Source organism: Schistocerca nitens, chromosome 7 (assembly GCF_023898315.1).
Source record: "Schistocerca nitens isolate TAMUIC-IGC-003100 chromosome 7, iqSchNite1.1, whole genome shotgun sequence".
Lineage (NCBI taxonomy): Eukaryota > Metazoa > Arthropoda > Insecta > Orthoptera > Acrididae > Schistocerca > Schistocerca nitens.
In genome coordinates this window covers 633,862,849-633,887,854 of record NC_064620.1, presented here as the reverse complement: position 1 = coordinate 633,887,854, position 25,006 = coordinate 633,862,849, and the positions used below count along the sequence as shown (strand labels likewise).

The 25,006-nt window shown below is 46.8% G+C and overlaps 1 protein-coding gene across 1 annotated transcript in view; it reads left to right on the top strand.

Annotated features, from left to right (window-relative positions):
* Positions 1-25,006, top strand: part of LOC126195803 (cadherin-related tumor suppressor-like) — a gene marked incomplete at its 5' end in the record, with an annotated part of 496,439 nt that overhangs the window by 186,210 nt on the left and 285,223 nt on the right. Inside the window, 2 exons of the mRNA XM_049934438.1 lie at positions 3,341-3,571; positions 9,949-10,158. Coding sequence (XP_049790395.1) covers positions 3,341-3,571; positions 9,949-10,158 — 441 coding nt within the window. The remainder of the gene's footprint in view (positions 1-3,340; positions 3,572-9,948; positions 10,159-25,006) is intronic.

The window sequence follows — 25,006 nt, the reverse complement described above, 5'->3', positions numbered from 1 at the left end:
AACTTTTGTTTAGATTTTGCTGGGTTCTTTCAATGGGCCAGCCTTCCTCTTCCGCGAATCTCCTCGTTATACATGCTGCTGTCTTCTGTTATGCTCCCCCGGGTCTTGAAACTTTCCACTTTCTTTAGTATTTGACCTCTAATACTTACATTCGTTGATTTTCTCTTCTGTTTCCTCACTGTCAGAATCATTTCACACTTCTCTGCATTTAATTTGAGTCCTTAAATTCCCACCACTCCCTTAGCCTTTCCGTTCCCACTTCTTCTCCATTGGGTCGCACCATTAATCCATTGCAAACGCCATCGCTTTCATACTTTCATCTCATATTTGTGCTGTGATTCATGTCCCTATGCGGATGAAACGCATCTGTGGCGAGATGTAAAGAGGACAGCATTGTCTCTGTGATTACTGTTACATTTTTAATCGTGGTTATTATTATGCTGTATTGGAGGAGAGGGCTGTGGCTTAGGGTTCCATAAGTAAGTGCCAAAATAGAAAAACTAACAAAAGACGTTTTTAATTATTTGATTAGTGCCAGCCTTTGCCAATGGAAAATTTGGAAATTTGTGGTAAGGTCTTATGGGACGAAACTGCTGAGGTCATGGTCCCTAAGCTTACGCACTACATAATATAACTTAAACTAACTTACGCTAAGGGCAAAAGACACACACATGCCCGAGGGAGGACTCGAACCTCCGACAGGAGGAGGCGCGCGAACCGCGACGCGACCCCCCAGACCGCGCGGCTACCCCGAACGGCTTTGCCAGTGTTCAGAAGCTTTCTACCGAAGAGAACAAAGTTCTTTTATGGCTGGATGCGTCGAATGTGGATAACAAAGGTATCGGTAATAACATGGTCCAGATGGTAACTACTTACGTATTTTGTGTTTGGTATATTCTCGTTCTTGTTCTTGTACAGTTCTGTTTATGTCACCACATTTCAGATGTAGCTCACGTCTGCGTTGTAACATCTCACAATTGTAGCGACACCTTGCTGTGGTATACCAGAGTGTGAGAGTAGGCTGTAGTCGTCTTAATGGTGGTACCCCCGTATTTCATTTGCAGGGCGCCTCTCCTTAGAGTCAGCAGGCGCATTTTCTCTGTCATGTTTCGACACATGCTTGTAGTTTTGTTTTTGCAGTGTGTTGCTCGAGTCAGGCCGAACAAATGCTGCTTATCACGTCTTACATGCGACGCCATATGTCAGTTTGTTTCTAGTTGTAAAAAAGTGATTTTTAAAGCCGTATTTTACGTGCCCACTTTACAGTGCGGTGTTTGTTTTATCGATATGTGTTAACAGGGACAGCAGAACGCGAAGAATAAACAGTACTGCAGCAGCGAATGAGCAGCGCTGCTGCATGCTGGTAGCAGCAAGAAGGGATGGCGGTTATCGGCGACTCGTTTTCGGTTACCGGTACATCGGTTCTTTGTCCATGCAAGTTTGTCCCAGCTGTTAAGAAACATACGATTTTCAGATTTTTATTTCTAGCCTTCCCTGTCATTAATGTAGTTTCAAGATACAGAGACTCAAAATATTAACTTAAATGGGCAAATAAAAGAAAGCTTTGCCCGTGCAGCATTTGCTGCTTTCTTGGTACTACAAAAATCGTCTGTATTCTTATATTGATTCTAACGTTTTGAAAATCTGCTCGAAAACTCTTGCTGTAATCGAGGATCATTCCACTGATAAGGAATATATGGTGCTGAAGGCTGGAAAGTCAGTTTGAGGTACTCAATGTTTCGTGTTAATTTGTCCGTTATCTAGGGCTACAAACAGATAAACGCATATTATGTAGACACAGGCAGCAGATCATTTACTTACATTCTTATTGTGTACTATGAATGAACTGTTGTTAAGTTTTTAATTTATTACTGTTACCATAGTTTAGTTACTAGTTTATTGTTTCGTAGAAATGACAGACAAATATTTAATCTTTTAAAGCTGATCAAGTACAATACTTCATTGCTACGTCACTTCGTGAAAATATTTCCAGACTAGTGTTGGTGCCATTGTGCAGTACAACGACGTCTGTCGAGGACAGTGACAAGCTACTGGTTAGACGAGGTGTGGGCAGGTCTTGAACACTGGGCGCACACCCGATCCTTCAGCCACGTCACACGGGAATGGGAACGCTGTTGTCGCAGCAATTCTGTACTAGTTGTTGCGCCAGCTGTTCGTCACTCGTCTGTTGTCAAAACGGCACCAATCGCTTTTGCAGTTGCCTACAATAACGCAATATTTGAAACCAATGCAAATTTTACGAATAAAAATTATTCCTTTTCTAAAAATAGGTTTATTTAAAAACAAAAATCTTAGTATTGCTGCTACGGTTAATTGATATATAAATTGATAATCGGTTATTAGTAAAATATATTAAAAAAATCTGTTATTACCGAGAGCAGACAAGTGGCGAACAATACCGCTACCGGTTCTAAGTGGTCGGATCTTCCAATCACTAGCAGCCAGTTCGCGCAAGCGCGGTGCTGTCGCTGCCGTGTTCTCCTGCACCTATTAAGACATATCGATAAAGCGAATATCGATTGCACTAATTTGAGGCCGCTGTATCGAAAGGACACGTAATACTGCACTTGGAAATAATTTTGCCTCTAACGGGAAACAAATCGAAGCTTATCACCAACAATGGGTGTCGTCTGAAAGATATGATGAGCAGTATTTGTCTGGGCTGACTCCAGCTCGCATTTCAATGAAGAATGTACCACACGAAAGCACACGGCCCATCTGCGGCGCTTGTCTGGGAGAGATGGACCGCTGCGGCTCCCACTTGCAGGTTAGTGAGGCCGGTAAAAAAAAAAAAAAAAAAAAAAAAAAAAAAAAAAAAAAAAAAAACTGCATCAACATTGTGCAAACCAAACTTTAATTCTAAAATTATGTAGCTGCACAGTAAAACTTTTCGGTTTACCATAACCGAGAAAGAGATTTTTTCCATAAAAATTTGTAAATTTGTGGCAAGTTCCCACGTGATCAAACTGCCGAGATGATCGGTCCCTAGCCTTACACACTACTTAATCTAACTTTAAGGACAACACACACACACCCATGCCTGAGGGAGGACTCGAACCTCGGAAGGGGGGAGTCGCGCGAACCGTGACAAGGCGCCATCAGACCGCGCGACTACCCCGCGCGGCGTTTTCAGTAGAACTAAGACGAAAAGAGCAGCGACACTTTTTCACCAACTTCGTTCAGAGTCCCGAGAGCTGCGCTAGTGGTCCGTCTCAGGCAGCGGCCCAACCTCCCCGAAGCTGCCGCAAATGCGTGCGTGCGTGCGCCTTCCGTTCTTCCGTCGTGACGCCAGAGGCGCCGGCTGTGCTGCGCTGTGCAGGTGACGGTGCTGCTGAAGGACGTGAACGACGCGGCGCCCGAGTTCATCTCGCCGGCCGAGGTGTCCGTGGCGGAGAACACGCCGGCGGGCACCGTCGTGCTGGCCGTGAAGGCGGTCGACCGCGACGAGGGCCGCAACGGCTACGTCGAGTACTCGCTGGTCGCCGGGGGCGGCTCCGGGGGCGGCGCCGGGGGCGGCGGCCTCTTCTCCGTCGGCGCCACCGACGGCCTGGTCAGTGGCGCGCCGCCCGCCTGCCCCGCTCTGCTCGGCCATTTATTTCTTCACTCTTCACTGTCATTTGTTTCTATCAACCTTTCTATGTACGAGGCGTGTTCAAAAAGTAGGGTGACTTTATATTTTTATAAAAAAAATATTTATTTATTCATCGACATTCGTGTTGTCCCCTTCAAAGTAATCCCCCTCAAATACATTACACTTGTGTCAACGCTTCTTCCAATCCTCGAAGCGCTTCTCATAAGCACCTTTTCGTACAGCCTCGAGTACTTCCAGCGATGCAGTTTTTTTATTTCCTCAGTCTCTGAAAATCTTCGCCTTTCCTAGGTCTCTTCTCTTTTTGGAAACAGGAAAAAGTCGCAGGGGGCCAAATCCGGCGAATATGGTGTCTGAGGTACATATTATCGTATTGTTTTTGGGCAAAAAATCTCTTACGAGCAACGACGAATGAGCAGGTGCATTATCGTGATGTAAAAGCCATAAATTCCGGACGGTTTTGCGCATTGATTCTCGCAAACGGCGCATAACGTCAAGGTAATACTCCTTACTGACCGTACGACCACGAGGCAAAACTTCATTTTGCACAACGCCACGGTAATTGAATAAAACAGTGAGCAAAACTTTGACATTTAATCGAACTTGCAGCGCTTTTCTTCGGTCTCGGCTCTCCGGGATGCTTCCATTCGGACGACTGGGCTTTGGCTTCGACGTCATAACCGTAAACTCGTGTTTCGTCACCAGTTATGACCCTTTTGAGCAAATCAGTGTCATCATCGTCATTCGAGAGCTCCTGAGCGGTGCTCGTGCGACAGTTCTTCTGATCAAAATTGAGAAAGTTTTGCAGCAAGTTTCGCTGACACACCTCTCGTGCCCAAAACATCCGAAAAAATTGCACGACACGAGCCGACTGATATCCCAACATCCTCAGCAACCTCTCTTACGGTATTTCGACGATTTTCCAAAATTTTCTTCACAGCTTCGACGTTATCTTCTGTTGATGTGCTGGCGCGTCCAGAGCGAGGTTCGTCATTGTCATCTTCTCGGCAGCTTGTACCACTTGTAAACATTTTTTACTAACAGCAGACCCACCGTAACCTAACCTAAACCATTCTCAACATTTCAAGTGTTTTAGAGCACTTGATTCCATTTTTCACACAAAATTTGATGCAAATTCTTTGCTCCATTGCTGTCAAAAACAAACGAAATATGCTGTACACTTACTGTGAACATATGTTCGGGTCATGCGTACTCACATAACAAAAAAAAATCGATAATCGAATGTACGTTGCCCGCGCAATTTCAAAAGTCACCTTACATCTTGAACAACCCTCGTACATGAAATTTCTTGTAATCAATGTTATTGTTGCTATTGTTGTCTCCAGTCTCTTTTAATGCACCTCTCCGTGGTACTCTACTCTCAGCAAGCACCTTCGTCGTTTCCTACATCCTTCTGAATCTCCTTACCGTCTTCATCTCTTGGTCTACCTCTACGATCTGCCCCCCAATCACACACACACCTCTCCAGTACCAAATTGGTGATCCCGTCATGTCTCATGTGTCCTACCAACCGATCCCTTCTTCAAGTTGTGCCACAAATTTCTTTTCTTCCCAGTTCTATTCAGCACCTCCTCATTAGTTACGTGATCTACCCGTAAAATCTTCAGCATTGTTCTGTAGCATCACGTTTCGAAAACTTCTATTCTCTTCTTGTCTACACCGTTTATCGTCCATGTTTCACTTCCACATATGGCTACACTCCGTACAAATAGGCTACTTTCAGAAAAGACTTCCTAACAATTAAATCGATATTCAGTGTTAGCAAATTTGTCTTCTCCAGAAACTCTTTTCTTGATATTTCCAGACTACATTTTACATCCTCTCTACTTCAGCCGTCATCAGTTATTTTACTGGCCAAATAGCAAAACCTATCTACTACTTTAAGTGTTCCGTTTCCTAATCTAATTCCCTCATATTTTCTCGATTTAAATCGATTACATTCCATTAAATTTGTTTTTCTTTTATCGGCGTTCATCTTATATTCTCCTCTGAAGACATTTTCCATTCCGTTCAACTGATTTCCCAACTTCTTCGGTGTCTCTGATAGAACTGCAATGCCATCGGTAAACCTCAGAGTTTCTTTTCCTTCTCCGTGGACTCTATTCGCTGTTCCGCATTTTTATTTCGTTTCCTTTACTGATTGCTCAATGTACAGATTGAATAACATCAGGGATAAGCTACAACAATGTCTCACTCTCTTCTCAGTCTCTGTTCCCTTTCACGCCCCTCCACTCTTAATACTCTCACACAGTTCCTATACTAATTCTAGTTAGCCTTCCTCTCCCTGTATTTTGCCCCTGTTCCCTTCAGAATTTCAGAGTATTCCAGTCAACGTTGTCAAAGCTTCCTCCAAGTCTAAAAAAACCTATGAAAATAGGTTTCGCTTTCCTTAACCTGTCTCCTAAGAGAAATCGTAGGATCATTATTGCCTCACATGTTCCTACATTTCTCCAGAATTCAAACTGATGTTCCCCGAGGACAGCTTCTACCAGTTTTTCCATTATTCTGTAATAAAATTCGTGTTAGTATTTTGTAGCCTCGTGTTATTAAACTGATAATTCAGTAAAATTCACACCTGTCGCACATCTTTCTTTGGAACTGGAATCCATACATATGATAAAAATCGAGCGAGGTGCTTGGGTGGTTAGCACACTGCATTCGCATTCCAGAGGACTACGGTTAAAATCCGCGACTGGCTATCCTAATTTAGGTTTCTTGTGATTTGCGTAAATCTCTTCTGGCAAATGCTGGGATGGTTCCTTTGAAAGGGCACAGCCAGCTTCCTTCCCCGATGGGACTGAAGACCTCAGTGTTTGGTCCCCTCTCCCAAAGCAACCAACCAACATTTGATAAAAGTAGATATATGGGTGTATATACCAGGTGATCAAAAAGTCAGTATAAATTTGAAAACTTAATAAACCACGGAATAATGTAGATAGAGAGGTAAAAATTGACACACATGCCTGGAATGACATGGGGTTTTATTAGAACAAAAAAAAACAAAAAACAAAAAAAGTATTGCTAGACGCGTGAAAGATCTCTTGCGCGTGTCGTTTGGTGATGATCGTGTGCTCAGCCGCCACTTTCGTCATGCTTGGCCTCCCAGATCACCAGACCTCAGTCCGTGCGATTATTGGCTTTGGGGTTACCTGAAGTCGCAAGTGTATCGTGATCGACCGACGTCTCTAGGGATGCTGAAAGACAACATCCGACGCCAATGCCTCACCATAACTCCGGATATGCTTCACAGTGCTGTTCACAACATTATTCCTCGACTACAGCTAATGTTGAGGAATGATGGTGGACATATTGAGCATTTCCTGTAAAGAACATCATCTTTGTTTTGTCTTACTTTGTTATGCTAATTATTGTTATTCTGATCAGATGAAGCGCCATCTGTCGGATATTTTTTGAACTTTTGTATTTTTTTTTTTGTTATAATAAAACCCCATGTCATTCCAAGCATGTGTGTCAATTTGTACCTCTCTATCTACATTATTCCGTGATTTATTCAGTTTTCAAATTTATACTGACTTTTTGATCACCCGGTATATCTAAAGGTTCCGCATCTTCTCCTGAACAACTCGACCGATTTCAGGCAAACTCAGTACACATCTTTCTTACTATCTGAAGGAAAAACTGTGACGGTAAGAACTAGCAACCTCCTAATGAAGTGGGGTTGCAGGAGATGTAGATACAAGAGGTGGAAGGAGGAAATGGACAGAAAGAAGCGGCAGGAGGAGATGGATAGGAGGAAGGGGAGAAGGAGTGGACAGAGAGAGGGGCAACAGCCGGTGAGTGGCAGGAACAAGTGGACAGAGGGGGAGAAAAAGGTACACAAAGAAACGAAAGTGGAGGAGCTGGGAAGGCACAGGGGTCAGGTGGGATGAAAGTATGGAGAGAGAGGGGGGAGAAGGTGATGGACAGAGAGCGGGGAAGAGAGGTGATGGACAGAGAGAGAGGGACAGCAGAGAAGGAGAGAAAGGGGGGACTCAGGAGATGGAGAGGACATGGATATGGAGAGGGGGAGAGAGAGGCAGACAGAGGTGATGGAGAGAGAGGGGGGATAATGGACAGACAGAGAGGGAGAGAGGAGATGGAGAGATGGACAGAGGAAATGGTGAGAGATGGACAGAGGAGATGGACAGAGAGCGAAGGATGTGTGGGAAGAATATGGAGAGGGGGACAGGAGATGCAAAGAGGGTGGGGGATGGGGGAGACTGACAGAGAGAGAGAGGGGGGGGCAGAAGAGTTGGATAGAGTGATGGGGTTGGAGGAGAGGAGGAGATGGACAGGGAGAGGGGGATGATGGAGATGGAGAGAGAGGGGGGATGGATGAGATGGACAGAGAAATAGGCTCAGACGAGACAGACAGCTAGATGGGGAGAGAGAGGGGGGATGGATGAGATGGACAGAGAAATAGGCTCAGACGAGACGGACAGCTAGATGGGGAGTGAGGGGCAGGACAGAGGAGCTGGAGGGAGAGGGGGGATGGAGGAGACAGACAGAGATATAGGAACCGAGGAGATGGAAATGGAGAGGAGGGCAAAGGAGTTGGAGGGGGAGGGGGGGTGGAAGAGATGGACAGAGAGAGGGACAGAGGTGAGGGACAGAGAAATGGGGATGGAGGAGAGGAGGAGACGAATGGAGAGAGAGAGGGACAGAGCAGATGATGAGGGAGAGAAGAATGGAGGTGAGGAGGAGAGAGGGGGGACAGAGGAGATAGGGAGTTCACAGGAGATGAACAGAGAGAGAGGGATGGGGGAGATGGAGATGGGGTGGAGAAAATGGAGAGAGAGGTAGGGACACATGGAAAGAGAGAGGGGCATGGAGGAAATGACAGAGTGAGAGACGGACAGAGGAGATGGACATGGAGAGGAGGATGAAGGAGATGGAGAGAGGAATGAAGAAGATGGGCATGGGCAGGAGGACGCAGGACGATGGATATGGAGGGAGAGGCGAATGAGGGGGATGGAGGAGAGGGACAGAGATGTGGAGGAGATGGGCTTACAGCTAACTGGAATAAACAGATACCCTGGCAACACCAGGTACTCAGCTAGTTTATAATATGTTGATGTTTGCTTTGTTGACAGTTTTGTGTGATGTAAATCATTTTATGATTTCCTCTGCTGTGTGAGAGGCTTGTTGTTACTTTTGTATTCTAATCTGTCTTCTTTTCGTTTCAAATATCGTAGTGCCGTTGTCGTATCTATTTGTGAGTTTTATATTATACTTATTTACAATTTGCTGTGCTTTGTGCAGGGCTGCTTGCTACAGTGTGTATGTCTATGTCTTTGTTATTCTAGAGTTCGTTCATTGTGTTTCTTTTCTGACAAGTAGTATCTGTAAGGAAGCTATTTTTGTGTCACACACACTTCAATGTATGGGGTCCTATCATGGAGTTGTAGAAATGAAGCTTAGAAGTAGCCTTCTCTCTCTCTCTCTCTCTCTCTCTCTCTCTCTCTCTCTCTCTCTTTCTCTAATTCTCTGTTCCCTTCCCCTCTCCCTCTCTCTGTCTTTCTCTAATTCTCTGTTCCCTTCCCCTCTCCCTCTTTCCCTCGCTCTCTTTCTCTCTCTCTGTGTGTGTGTGTGTGTGTGTGGGAGGGAAGGTCGTGTCGTTTTTCTGACATTTTATCCCCTCCCAGTGCTGCGGGAACGTACTCGATAACTGGCGTGGCACTGGATCCATGAATTTTTTTTATTCTTATCTGACTGGTCCCTGTCTCTTCCTGATCTTATTTAGTATGTAGTGCTCGTGTGTTTTCCAACTTACGTGCTAATGATAGTGTAGTCTTAGGTCTCTCGAATTTTCACCGAGCTGCAGTGCGGTTCCACACAGGGAAAGTCGTGTGTCTCAGATATCACGATTCTTCTTCTTGCTGAGGCCTCTGTGCCGGAACAAAATCGTTTGAGTGTTTCTTGGAGCCGACTTTCTTCTCTTTAGTGAGCCCTCCTTGTAGTCGGGCTGAGCAGCTCGGCCCGTCCGTGCGGTTTGTGACCACACAGCGCGCCGTGTCGCCGGCCCGCGTACAGCTCTGGCCCTACCTGGCTCGGCGGAGTGAGGAAGTGGTGCTCCTGCTTCTGGCGTGAAACAGTCGGACGTTTTGGTCCCTACACGTACTCTGCACTGCCTTTCAGATAGTTATTCTTTTACGATTCTGATTAAATTAGAAAGAATTTATAGAAAGCTGCCCGATATCTAAAAATACGGCTAGTGCGCGTTTGTCGCGATTGGAGGCGTTTGCAGTATTTCTCGGAAGTTTCAGCAGTGGATGGTTTGCAGAGTCCTGCCTGTATGTGTTCCTGGGCGCTTGCAGGTGCGGGTGACGGGCCGGCTGGACCGCGAGACGCGCGCCCTCTACGAGCTGTGGGTGGAGGCGCGGGACCGCGGGCAGCCGCCGCTGGCGACGCGCGCGCCGCTGCGCGTGCGCGTGCTCGACGAGAACGACAACAGCCCCGTGTTCGACCCCCGGCAGTACAGCGCCTCGGTCGCCGAGAACGCCTCCATCGGCGCCAGCGTGCTCCAGGTGAGCGCTGCTCTCCGTTCTCGCTCCTCGGCGCTGCCATTCCTTTCCTATACTGTTCCTCCCCTGCCTAATTTATCAGTCTCCTCCGGTATGGCTTACTCTTCATTTATACATTTTGGCTTGAGCTTCACCATCTGGTAACACACTGTGACACTCAGTGGCAGCTCCCACGAAAGATCACGAAAGTGCGTCGGCACCCTAACTTGTAACACCTTGCCAATTTAACAGTTATCTTTCATCGAATTCCGCTAAAGATTACGTAGATGAGATAATTGAAATACACATATCAAAAACAGTTTAGCATCAACCCGGTTCCGAGACCTCCTGAAGATTGACTTTGACTGTGGATATAGTATCACAGACACACTCGATTTGACTGTTCAGAGATGTAACTAAATCCGCCCAAAGATGTAAACAACAGTGCATGAGCAGCGCCTATTAGACGGATGGGGTCCGACAGCCAATCACTTCCAGTCATTCCTCCAGGAAGGACGTACACGGCTCGTGTTGTCTGTAGTTCAGCCACGTCTAGATAGTCAGTACCGCAGTTCGATCACGTCCACATTGTTACTTTGTACAAGCAAGGGCTCTCAACAAGAGAAGTTTCCAAGTGAACCAAAGCGATGTTGTTCGGACGTGAAGGAGTCACGGAGAGTCAGCAACTGCCTCGCTCAGGCCGGCCAAGGGCTGCTACTGCAGTGAATTACCGCTACCTAAGGGTTATTGCTCGGAGGAACCCTGACACCAACACCACCGTGCTGAATAATGCTTTTCGTGCAGCCGCAGGATGTCGTGTTACGTCTCAAACTGTGCGCAATAGGCTGCATGACGCGCAACTTCATTCCCGCCGTCCACGGCGAGGTACATCTTTGCAACCACGACACCATGCAGTGCGGTACAGATGGGCCCAACAACATGCCGAATGGACCGCTCAGGATTGGCATGAAGTTCTCTTCACCGATGAGTGTTGCATATGCCTTCAACCAAACAATTCCTGGAGACGTGTTTGGAGGCAACCCAGTCGGGCTCAACGCCTTAGACACACTGTCTAGCGAGTACAACATGTTTTGGGGTGGCATTATGTGGGGCCGACGTACGCCGCTGGTGGTTATGGAAGGCGCCGTAACGGCTGTACGATACGTGAATGCCATCCCCCGACCGATAGTGCAACCGTATCGGCAGCATATTGGCGAGGCATTAGTCTTCATGCACGACAATTCGCGCCACCACCGTGCACATCTTGTGACTGATTTCTTCAGGAATACGACATCGCTCGACTAGAGTGGCCAGCATGTTCTCCAGACATGAACATTATCGAACACGCCTGGTATAGATTGAAAAGGGCTGTTTATGGACGACGTCACCCTCCAACCACTCTGAGGGATCTACGCCGAATCGCCGCTGAGGAGTGGGACAATCTCGACCAAAAGCGCCTTGATGAACTTGTGGATAGTATGCCACGACGAATACAGGCATGCATCAATGTAAGAGGACGTGCTACTGGGTATTGGAGGTACCGGTGTGTACAGCAGTCTGGACCACCACCACCTCTGAAGGTTTCGCTGTATGGTGGTACAGTATGCAATGTGTGGTTTTCATGAGCAATAAAAAGGGCGGGAATGATGTTTATGATGATGGTTCAAAAATGGTTCAAATGGCTCTGAGAACTATGGGACTTAACGTCTGAGGTCATCAGTCCCCTAGAACTTAGAACTACTTAAACCTAACCAACCTAAGGACATCACACACATCCATGCCCGAGGCAGGATTCGAAGCTGCGACCGTAGCAGTCGCGCGGTTCGGCCGGTCGAGGTCCGGTGAGCCGGCCAGCCTGTGGATGGTTTTTAAGGCGGTTTTCCATCTACCTCGGCGAATGCGGGTTGGTTCCCCATATTCCGCCTCAATTACACTATGTCGGAGATTGCTGCGCAAACATTGTCTCCACGTACGCGTACACCATAATTACTCTTCCACGCAAACATTGGCGTTACACTCGTCTGGAATGAGACTTCCCCGGGGGGTCTACCGAGGGGCCGAACCGCACAATAACCCTGAGTTTGGTGTGAGGCGGCGGCGGGGTGAGTGGACTGCTGTATCCAGGTGTGGGGTTGTGTACCACTGAGGGCTACGGCGGGGACGAAGCCTCTCCGTCGTTTCCAGGTCCTCAGTTCAATACATACATACATACAACATCCACTCACAATGTCCAGTCTCAAAGGTAAGTAACGCTCTCGACCGTTACACCGCGTATTTAAAGCAAACCTCATTTGCATCCTTATAGTGGCGCTACTAGCGCCCTTTTTGTGCGACTGGTGCGAAATTTGAATAGACGTCATCTTCCAGATGTAAAATACGCCTACCACGTTTTGTTCCGTCGCACAACTCCTTCGTCGTGTTGCGATTTTTTTTCCGTCGGTGTATTACAGTTTGTACGTAACCCTCTGAGCGCTAGTCCTACTGGTACTCGTCTGGTTTTGTTAATGTAAAATTTACTTCACAGTCTTTATAACCTTACGTGCTGATTTCCCTCTCAAATAAAAGTGGGGGAGTGGGGATACGATAATAGCCAGGTTGGATACATACCTCTGAACAGTATGCCGGAAGCTGATCAATGATACGATCATCATGAGAGAACTCAGCAGCTTCTGCAAAATGGCCACCAGCATTTGAATTCCCTGAAAATTGAGCGCCTTATTTTTGTTTAAAGCGCCAACTCGCTATAGTAACGCCTTCTACAGCACGCTTGTTTTCTGAGGGGTTGACATTATCAGCTTTGTATGTCCATGGCCGCTGACTTTGTGGGCAGTGGACAGAATATGTATTTTTTGGCATCTTAAGCTTACTGGAGACTAATCACTCCGAGGTTATAAATTACAGGACGCGGCCAACTTGGCCACGTTCTTCTCGTTCAGACATCGCGGTTTGCAAGTAGCCAACGGTCATCACTCGTGGCTCGAGGTAGTCACCAGCTACAGTCCCGTAACAGTGAAGCTGTTATTTCCTTGGACAGAGGCGTAATGATCTTCACCACAAAGCGTCACCGTTTTAACACAGCACGAGCAATGGTTTCGGGCGAAATTGTTGAACCAGCCTGCTAGAAACTGAAAGCTACATGCGACCTTTGATCTTGCCATGCGGTAAGAAGACGTCGCAAGCTTAGCCCCCCCCCCCCTTTCTCGTCCTCTCCCTTGTCCCTTCTATAGAACTCTGTCGAGTGTAACGATCTCTCTGAAGCTGCTGTGATATCTCTGTGTTCTCTAGAAAGCTCTCGCTAGCAGTTTCTGCAGTGTGGAGGCTGATTTTGCCTTTCATCGTATCGTGACGCTGGCCACCACTCTGTAATCAGTATCTCAGTAACTTATTAACAATACCTAGTTCCCTTTAAGTGTCACTGTTTTACTTATGCCTGTCTGCAGTCAGGGGCGCCGACTTATAAAAAATATTTGGTGGGGGGGGGGGGGGCATACTGAGGGTCTTGTTCAGGGAAATTTTCTAAATTTTAGATGAAAAATGGTTAGTTTTAAAGTTTTTTAAGCATTTTAGAGTCATATGATCAACATTGGAACATAGAAAATTGGACTCTCGATAACTCGACACTCCGGGAAACTCGACAAGCCTGGCACGTTTTTTGGCTTTGAAAAAAGAAACAAAACATAAACACGAACGGTATTTTCGTAAAAAGCTAATTTAATTTACGGTAATAATCGTGATTATAGACTATTACAAAGCAGTGAATATATAGCTCTGAAAAAACTGAAATTATATTTAAATAAATCCTAAACAATCTTTAAAAGCATAAAACATAAAAAGTCGGAACACTAAAAAAGTCGGAACGCTAAACACGTCAGCAGCATGCACTGAAGGAAACTATCCACACTGAATCACTGCTCCATATAGCCGCGGCGTCGCAGTGCATCGAAGCGTCAAGGCGACGCGAGGCGCCTCTGCTGCAGTCCTTTTGATGTCGCCGCGGCCGCAGCGCAGGCCCGCCGCCGCCACACTTTACCCGAAGGTTCGCGCACCGGGACAAATTCTAAGCATCGCAACACTATCGTGATTCACACCACTCGCTTCAGTGAACCTGCTTACTACCGTAATAATTATTTAACTCATTACTGAATGTATTTAAAAGGTGACTATCGTCAAACAAGGGAAAAAAAATTCCAATATAATTTTGTGCTTTTCCCAAGAATAATATAACTGATAATTTCCTTAAGCTATTGGGGGGCTCTGCCCCCCCCCCCCCCAAACGAATTTTTGAGTAGCCCAGAGCCCCCTCAGTCGGCGCCTGTGTCTGCAGTGATTCTCGATTGCAACAGTTGGCCTACGTTGTGAGGGCTGATGTTCGCAAGGTGGAACATCCTGCTTCTAGTATACGAATACTCTAATTATAAGCTCTTTCTCTTTGTGTGCAGCAGCGCCTGTCAATCTCCTTCGTCTCAATCAGTTTACAGTCCCCCCCTAGAAAGAGAGGCAAATCGGAATGCTTTATGCAGTCAAGACTCAGAATGAAAATTATTATTAATTTTTCTGTGCACAGCGCACGATATTCTTTTAAACGGAGCAAAAAAAAAACTAAAAAAAGCAACGACAATGTAATTCCCGGTTCGTGCGCGTGTGAAGCAAGTTTTCTGCTGTCTGGAGGTGAGGGGCTGCTCTCCCTCTCCCCAGTCCCTCAAAGTGGGCTGTGGTGGACGCATTACTGTTAGAGAGTCAGGACTCTTAAAGTCCTGTCGAGGAGCAGCTCCCGATTGCGACCACGTTAGCGCCAGACGGCCATTGTAAACCGTTATGTGGCACTTTATGACCAAACAGCCACGCAAACATTTCTTATAATGTACTATACACTTGCCAGTAGTCAGTACAGTATAATCTTTAACGGTGTATGATAACTACAGACAGTATTCACTATTGCCAATGAAGGGACTGCTAATTACTTCTTCTTCTCCTTTCCTTTAATTACAGTGAGGGAAACCTGTCATTTTCTGCAACCTTGGGGGCTTTCCTTAGCTGGCTTGTGGCAGCGAAATGAACTTAGAAGAACCACAGGGTGATCAACACGTACAGCAGTGAAAGGCAGGTACTGAATGGGAGAGTCGCAGTCGCACAGGGCAGTCGCCCCCGTTCCATTACACTGAACTGTGTCACACGCTGGAAGGAATCCCCTTTTGCGAGATGAGATCTGAAAGCCCGGTGGAAACCTCAAGTGTTTTAGACAGTGCGACAGGCCATCGGTCGTGGCCACACCGTGCACGAATGTTTGTGTAAATCCGTGTAAGAGGGCCTCTGATTGGTGCACAGTAATTACTTCAGTTCTTGTTGTGGTCTTCGGTCAGAAAACTGGTTCGATGCAGCTCTCCGTGCTACTCTAGCCTGTGATCCTGTACAAGCATCTTGATCTTCGAATAACTGCTGCAACTTACGTCCTGAATCTGCTTACCGTATTCATCTCTTGGTTTCCCTATATCATTTTTACCCCCTACGATTCCCTTCTATACTAAATTAGTAACGTGTCCTATCAACCAATCCCGTCTTCTAGCCAGGTTGTACCACAAATTTCTTTTCTCCCCATTTCTACTCAGTACCTCCTCATTAGCTACATGATCTACAGATCTAATCTTCAGTATTCTTCCATAGCATCACATTTCAAAAGCTTCTATTCTCTTCTTGTCTACACTGTTTATCATCCACGTTTTACTTCTGTTTATGTCTACACTCCATACAAATATTTTCTAACACCTAAGTCTATATTCGATGTTAACAAATTTCTGTTCTTCAGAAGTATTTTCTTGCCATTACCAGTATACATTTTAGATCCACTGTAGTTATTTTGCAGTCGAAATAGCGATATATATAGGGTGTTTCGCTAAATGTGTTTGCCTCTGTAAGTCACGAAGTGATAGGCGACGAAATATTTATTGCGGTAGGTCACCATTATAAACGTTACACTGTCCGCAGAGCTACGAACATAGTTTATTGTGTTATTATCCAAAGAGTTACAGCAAAAAGATGTAATTTTTGAAATGGAACAATAGTTGTTTCTATCATGCACTGGAATCAGTAACACCAGCTGTGTATACATCAATTTAAATTACATTCCTATCACTTTTAGTTTGAGAGCTACCATCCTTCAAAGTTTCAGGGGCAGATACCACACGCTGTACACAATACTTGGCTGTGTAGTGGGTGATGGATGTTCTAGCGGTAGGAAGTTTTTTTAAATGAGATGTTTAAATGTGTGTCCATGTTCCTGAATGCACAATGCAGTGCGCCTTCTAAAGGGTCTGGGAACGAGATGTAAGATCGTCGGTGACACGGAGCAACATGCGTCCTCGATGTGCAGTTTCAGATCATCTGTGGATGTGGTCTCAGTGACAGAAACACGATCCTTCAGACATCCCCACAAAAATAAATCTAATGGTGTTAAATCGGGAGACCTTGCGGCCCACGAATGAGGACCGTGGCGCCCCAACCACCTTCCTGCAAACCTGTTGTTTAGTTCTTCCACAACAGCACGCGCAGAATGGCCTGGGTGACCATCGTGCTGCATCCACATATGGGCTCTCGTGTGTAGACACACGTGTTCAAGGAGACCGCCCAAACTGTCCACTATAAACGAACGATATAACTCACCTGTCAGTGTACCTGGGAAGTAGTGTGCACCGATGATTTCGTGCCCGAGGATTCCACACCATACATTAATAGACAACCTACGTTGACGGTCGACAGCTCGTACCCACCGAAGATTGTCTGGGGCCCAGTAGTGCGCGTTATGCGATTCACTGCACCATAATTTGTGAACCCGGACTCATCAGAGAACATAATACCTTGTAAAGACTCCAGCGTGAAATCACGCATGGCCCATTCACAGAATGTGACTCTCGCACGGAAATCGCTCCCATGCAGCTCCTGGGTCAGTGACAGGCGGTACGGGTGAAACCTGCGGCCGTGCACTACACGCCACACAGATGTGAGACTGACACCAGCGACTGCAGCAACGGCTCATAAGCTGACATGAGGATCGTGGTGTACTGCAGCTAAAACAAACACCTCCGTCTCCTCACTTCTTGCAGTTCTTCGTCTGTTACTGCGGCGCATTACCGAGCTGCCTGTTTCCCGAAGTCGTTGTTCGGCCCGTTAGAACGTAATGGCTGCAGGAGCTCTTCGCCTAGGATATCTCGAGGCTGCTTCAGTGGCATCGTGTCGGCACTCGCCGGGCATCAGCAACATGTCAACGTACTCGTTATTCGTGTATGCCATCCTCATCCGAAGTCAGTAACTGTGGTATATTGAGCCCCGTTTGTTTGTGTGGCTCGAAGTGTCGGGTATGCGGCCGTGTGCGGCGACAGTCGGCAGTCTCACAGCGCATCGAGGGAGCCTCTCGCCCCGTGACACCGGCGACGTTACAACTCGGCCGCACCGCATTTAGAAGGCGCATTGCGTTATGCGCACCGTGTGTGGTATCTGCCCCTGAAACTTTGAAGGGTTGTAGCTCCCAAACTAAAAGTGACAGGAATGTAATTTAAGTTGGTCTATGCACAGCTGGTGTTACTGATTCCAGTGCATGACATAAACAACCATTGTTCCATTTAAAAAATGGAAATCTTTTTGCTGTAGCTCCTTGGATAATAACACAATAAACTATGCTCGTAGCTCCGCGGACAGTGTAATCAAAGTCACAAACACTCAAGTCCGGGGAGTACGGTGGGTGGTACAGTACATCCCAGCCCCATCGACCGACAGAGCACCCACAGCTTGCTCAGTATGCTCCCGTACAAACTGATGGGTGGGTTGCGCAGAAAGTGTCGCCGCTTCTTTCGCAAAACTAGTCGCAGGTGATGGTCCAAAAACGAACAATAATACTGTGCATTGACGGTGTGCCGTGGAGGAACGTAATGCGTTATGATAACACCGTCACAGCCGTACACGAGAATCACCATAACTTTCACCATACTGGGGCTCTGACGCACTTTCGACTTTCGCGGTGACCCATAATAACGCCATTCGTTGGATTGCAGTTTCAGTTTTGGCTTCGTGGCATTCGCTTCAGAACTGTTCCAGAAATTCGACAGGCAGTAGACCGCTCCAGTCGTACCATCAACAGAACAGGCTCTGCTAACGGTATACTACGCCTTCCACATCGCTAGCAACGGGTTCTCCACAACGCTGGTGACTACTTTGAAGGACTGTTCAAATGTGTGTGAAATCTTATGGCGCTTAGCTGCTAAGGTCATCAGTCCCTAAGCTTACACACTATTTAACCTAAATAATCCTAAGGACAAACACACACACCCATGTCCAAAGGAGGACTCGAATAAAAACAAAATTGTTATAGTGGCCGTTAGTTTTATTTTGAATATATCCGGATGAGGAATGATACCCATACATCATGCTTAAGAAATTTTCATTTAAGAATACATTACGCATCGTGAGAAATTGTTTCTCTTACATTTGCATGTATGCTGAAGATTAGATGAGTAGATCACATAACTAATGAGGAGGTATTGAATAGGATTGGGGAGAAGAGGAGTTTGTGGCACAACTTGACTAGAAGAAGGGATCGGTTCATAGGGCATATTCTGAGGCATCAAGGGATCACAAATTTAGTATTGGTGGGCAGTGTGGAGGGTAAAAATCGTAGAGGGAGACCAAGTGATGAATACACTAAGCAGATTCAGAAGGGTGTAGGTTGCAGTAGGTACTGGGAGATGAAGAAGCTTGCACAGGATAGAGTAGCATGGAGAGCTGCATCAGACCAGTCTCAGGACTGAAGACCACGACAATACATGATCTTATGGGAAGTTTCCTTTCTGTCTAGGTCATCAGAAATCGGACTTACGGGTATGCTAGACAGCTCAAATGACACCTCACGAAACGCCTGTATTCTTTGGCTGAGGCTGTTCATGTAAAAGGGCTGAAAGTCATAAAGTTTGGTTCACGAAGTGGACGAATAGGCCTCACTCATTGTGGCAATAAGGAGGACCATGTAGGGCGGCGTTTTATGAAGTTTCAAAGTCCTTATTTTTTCGGAGTGATTCTTCGTCGTCAAGGAAGTTGTTTTTCCAGTACTACAAGGCTGAAAAATATTCGAAGCGCTCTCCTGTGGAGAGGCGTGGAATTCTGCCTAGGTACTTGACTGTTTTTCGTGGAGAGTGTCGGTGTTAGTTATCGTGGCCTTGGCCTCGTAGCAAAGCGTGGAGCCATTATCTAACTACAGGTGAAGCATTTGACTAGGTTCAGTTGAAGCCAGTTTATTCCATTTGAGAGCGGTGTTTTTGTCTGAGTTTTTCCCTCATTGTCGCTGGAGTGTATTTCTGTCTTGTTGCGGAGAGATTCTGATCTGGAGTCGCTAGGGGCCAGGTGCAGGTGGTCCAGGAACTTCACTGAAGCTCCAAAGAAATTGGTGTATTAAAATAGAGAGAGATGTAAACAGGCAGAATACGGCGCTGCCGTCGGCAACACACATAACAACAAGTGTCTGGCGGAGTTGTTAGATTGGTTACTGCTGCTCAATGGTAGGTTATCAAGATTTAATTAAGTGTGAACGCTGTGTTATAGTCGGCGCACGGGCGATACGACACAGTATCTCCGAGGTAGCAATGAAGTGGGGATTTTCCCCTACAAACATTTCACGAGTGTCCTGTCAATATCAGGAAACCAGTAAAACATAAAATCTCCTACATCGCTGCGGCCGGAAAAACATCCTGCAAGAGCGGTGCCAACGACGACTGAAGAGAATCGTTCAACGTGACAGAAGTGCAGCCCTCCCACAAATTGCTGCAGATTTCAATCCTGAGCCATTGACAAGTGTCAGCGTGCGAACCATTCAACGAAACATCATCGATATGGGCTTTCGGAGTCGAAGGCCCACTCGTGTAGTCTTGATGACTCCATGACACAAAGGTTTACTCCTCGCCTGGGCCCGTCAACACCGACACTGGACTGTTGAGGACTAGAGACATTTTGCTACGTCGGGCAAGTCTCGTTTCAAATTGTTTGGAGTGGATGAACGTGTAGGGGTGTGGAGAGAAGCTCATCGGCCCACGGAGCCTGCATGTCAGCAGGAGACTGTTCAGGCTGGTGGAAGCTCTGTAACGTAGAATTGTGGGACCAAACCACTGAGGTCGTCGGTCCCTAGACTTACATACTACTTAAACTAATTTATACCAAGAACAACACACACACACACCCATGCCGGAGGGAGGACTCGGAAGTCCGGCGGTAAGGGCCGCGCGATCCGTGATATGGCTCCTTAAACCGCGCGGTCACTCCACGCGGTCACTCACTCGGGCAATTCCATGAGGACGATGCGGCGCCCCTCACGTCCAGAATTGCTACGGAGCGGCTCTAGGAGCACTGATCTGAGTTTAAACACTTCCGCTGGCCAGCAAAGTCCCGAGACATAAACATCATTGAGCATAAATGGGATGATTTACAACGTGGTGTTGAGAAGAGATCTCCACCCCTCGTACTCTTACAGATTTGTGGACAAGCCTGCAGGGTTTATGGTGTCGGTCGCTTCAGCACTACTTCAGACATTAGTCGAGTACGTGCCACGTCGTGTTGCGGCACTTCTGCGCGCTCGCGCGGGACCTACACGAGATTAGGCTGGCATACCAGTTTCTCTGGCTCTTCGTTGTATAAGCGGTGTACTTATTGTAGTACAGTGGTCGATCTCAGAATGTTATCTTCCTGAAAGTAGGTAGGTAGCACAACGCTTTTAGTTATTGACTTGGAGAGCAATTGTAAATCTACCTCACAGGTCAAAGAGAAGTTACTTAGAGTCATCGGGTAGTGGGGTCGTGAAGAGAATTAAATCCGCCGAACAGCTCGTCTTCCGCCTCGTTTGTGCCGCCGCAAATGGTGGCAGTCAGCGGCATTCTGAATGAAGCCCCGCGTGCGGGCGGGAGAAGCGGTCCGGTCCTGCACACAGGGAACGACCATCTGAAGATGGCGGCCAGTCGGAAAGCCAAAATGTTGTGTCAGGTTTCAGGACCCGACTGCAGACCAGACGAACACCACCAACTACTACGACAGGCAACGCCCACGCTGTTACCTCGTTCTTTCGTGTAAAGCCGATGCCACAACACCCCGCATTTGTCGGTGAACTTGGGGTTTCCTTAGGCACTCGTTACCGGTCTCGGACGACACTGTTTTGGCAACTTTAACAGGAGGAGCCCGATATCAGACGCTCGCCTTCTAAGCTTGACGGGGCAGGGGGCAGGAGGAAACATCAGGGGGCCTCCAGAGCTGTGGACGAAGCGCTCGCTCGAGCAGAGTCGGTCGCCCGCCTCGGCTTCCAGCTCCAGCTCCAGCTCCAGGGCCGCAGCCGTCCAGTGGGCTCCGCGCGCTGCGGCACTCCAGCGCGCTCGCCGGCCGCTGCCGGTCTCACAGAGCTGCTCCTGCGCGTTCCACCACCATCGCTACAGCCTGGTGCATTTCATTAAAACGAGTCATCAAACGGCTTTCGTAGAGTTCCGTAGCTCAGTCGGTAAAAGCGGAACCCTTGTAGCATCATTTTGTTGTCTGTCTGTCTGACCGACTATTATAAACCATTTTCATCAGGAACGAATAGACTTGTCATGTCGTAATTTATGACACGTACTGACGTCTACAGCCCCTTGGCGGAGTAAAAAATTGAAGTTTTTAAGCGAGTGCAGATACCGCCATTGACGCCCATTTTTTGACACTCGCAAACTCACACACTGAAACCTGTACGGTATTTCCCGTTGGCCTAGAATCACGAAATTTAGCAAGAACCGAGGTTTCACAGTACAAGTAAAGGAAATTGTTAAATGGTAACTACATCATACAAAAATATCGTTTTGCCTTTAGAACGTACACTGCAGTCATCATTCGTCGAAAGCATAACAGAGAAATATTACTGCAGGGAAACATAAAATGTAAGTTGTAGTCATGTTCTAGATAGTAAACGAAAATATTTTATTAAATCCTCACTCTATACATATATAAACTTAAGTCCCTTGCTCCATTGCTTCTGTATCTCTCGTCTAGTCTCAGGAACTACTGCAGACGCTTTGGTACATGCTTGGAATTCCCAGGACCGCTAAGATACCGGCACAAATCGCCGTCATACTCGACTCCCTCTATGGATGAACTACCTACATATTTAAACGGGCTTTATGCTGAACCCTCGGTGCGTCAGTCCTACTTGCACTTGACCTGTTTCCTTTTTTTTCTTTAGCCCTTCGCTTGGCTTCCTTCAAATGCAAATGCCGCAAAACTTCACTAATCCCCACTATATCTAACTTCAATCTATCCGTTTGTCTTTTTAAATTTTCTGATCTGCCCACACGATTATGAGACCTAACATTCCGTGCTCCGATCCGTAGAACGCCAGTTTTATGTTTCTCCTGATATCGACGTCCTCCTGAGTGGTCCTCACCTGCAAATCCGAATGGGGAATATTTACCTCCAGAATATTATACTCGAGAGGGCGCTGTCATCATTTAACTATATAGAAGATCTGCACGTCCTCGGGAAAAATTACAGCTGTAGTTTCCGCATGCTTTCAACCTTTCGCAGTACCAGCACAGCAAGGCCGTTTTCGTTGATGTTACAAAACCAGATCAATCAATCATCCAGACTGTTGGCACTAAACTATTGAAAATGCTGCTGCCCCTTTTCAGGCTCCACATGTTTTTCTGGCTTCTCAACAGATACCGCTCCATTGTGGTTGCACCTACGGTATGGCTATCTGTATCGCTCAGGCATTTTATACATCAAAACAAGGAGATGAATATGTCACTGACATACTTCAGCGATAGAGAGCAGATTTGTCTACCAAAATGTACAGTATGTAATGCAAAGGGATGACACTCAACTCGACAGTATTAACACACCGAACCCAAAGCCTGCATGTCAATGAGCAAAAGGTCAAAAAGCTGCTGGAGATAATGTTTCAGTTTGAGGGCAGACACGAGTTGCACCATCACGTCCCGGATACAATCGAACGCTTCTAAAAAGGGGGTTCGTGACCTGTAGCGAGAGGGACAACGAACGCGCCAGGCGATACAGCGAGGGTAGCACGTAGGGGGCCAGTACTCTATTTAAAACCTCCCTGTGTCGTGAAGTTTCTTGCACGTATACAAAGTTGTCTCATCTCTTTCTGTGCCCTTGCCCCACATCGGCGCCGGGTTGGCACATTTATTCAGTGGACCTGCCGTGGTTAATCTAAACGGTGGCCCATCCCCTCCCATACCCCCTCGCCCCCGCCCCCCAGACAGAATACGTCTACCGGAACTTTCTATGGGTAGTGTTATCCGTGTGAAAGTGAGTGGGGGTTTACTAAATGTTTGGGAATCGTGTAAGTGAGGCGGTGCTTCGGTGCCAGCCCAGTATTCACCTAGTTCGATGTGTGAAACTACCTAAAAAACACATTCTGGTTGCCTGGGCCGTCACACCGGTCCTCGACATTAAAGCGCCAGCTGGTTTCGATCCGGGGTCGGCGCATCTGCCAATACCACAAGCGGCTCTTTAATGTGCACGCTACCTCTTTTCCAACGGCAAATACATGGTAATATATATTTCTGAAGTTAAACAGAAAGTACATAATATCTCAGTACTCAAGTTCCAGTTTCAAACCTGGAATGGTATGTATGTTTGTGTGTGCATTCCTAAGGGACCAGACTCCTGAGGTCATCGGTCTCTAGACTTACACACCACTTAAACTAACCTATGCTAAGAACAAAAAAAAAAAAAACACACACACACACACACACACACACACACACACACACATGCCCGAGGGAGGACTCGAACCTCCGATGGAGGGGCGGCGCAGTCGGTGACACGGCCGGATGGTGTGTGTAAGTCTGCAGTACGAGAACGTACACACTTGATAAAAGACTGCGTGGTCTGTCAGAGTCAAACACAGTATGGTTCTCCTTGAGCTCGTATTTGGATTCTTGGATTCCACCACGCGTTGTTACGACGGATAATAGAAGTAGTTCCGTGAAAACCTTTGATACGTGAGGTGGTCTTGAGTCGGCGACTCACGAGGGCAAGGCATAGGCGCCTGAATGCCACTCCATACACTCTGTCATGTTAAGGTCTGCAAGAAATAATCTTGTTAGCCTCTCACCACTATCACGAGACCGGAATGCTCTAAACAACGCGCTTTACAATTTATCGCTTTTTTGTTTATCCTACACAATGGTGCACTACCCTCAAACGTTGCCAGAAAATGGTCACTGAAAGCTGTACAAAGCAGCCCCAGCGGCTCTGGAATCGCTACACGTCGCATTGACAACGTAATGCTCACAGAATTCCACACAGGACACATCCTACCCAGGCGGGTTCGTATGCAACGTTCTTTCAGTATTGGTAAACCCAGGAAGATAAGAAGAACTTAAAACTGGAAGGAACACACAGAAAATGTTGTGGGAAAGGCTAATCGAGGCTTGCGTTTTATTGGCATGACACTTAGAAAATGTTAACAGATCTAATAGAGACACTGCACACACTACGCTTGTCATTCCTCTTTTAGAATACTGCTGCGCGGTGTGGGATCCTTACCGGATAGAATTAGGGAGTACATCGAGAAAGTTCAACTCAGGACAGCACGTTTTGTCTAATCGCGAAATAAGAGGGAGAGTGTCCCTGAAATAATACAGGGTTTCGGGTGAACATCATTTAAACAAAGACGTTATTCGTGTGAGGCAGAATCTTCTCACGAAATTTCAATTATCAGCTCTCTAATCCGAATGCGACAATATTTTGTTGACGCCGACTTACATAGGGAGAAACGACCGTCATAATAAATTAAGGGAAATTTGGATATTTGTGGTAGGAACTATGGGAGCAAACTGCTGAGGTCATCGGTCCC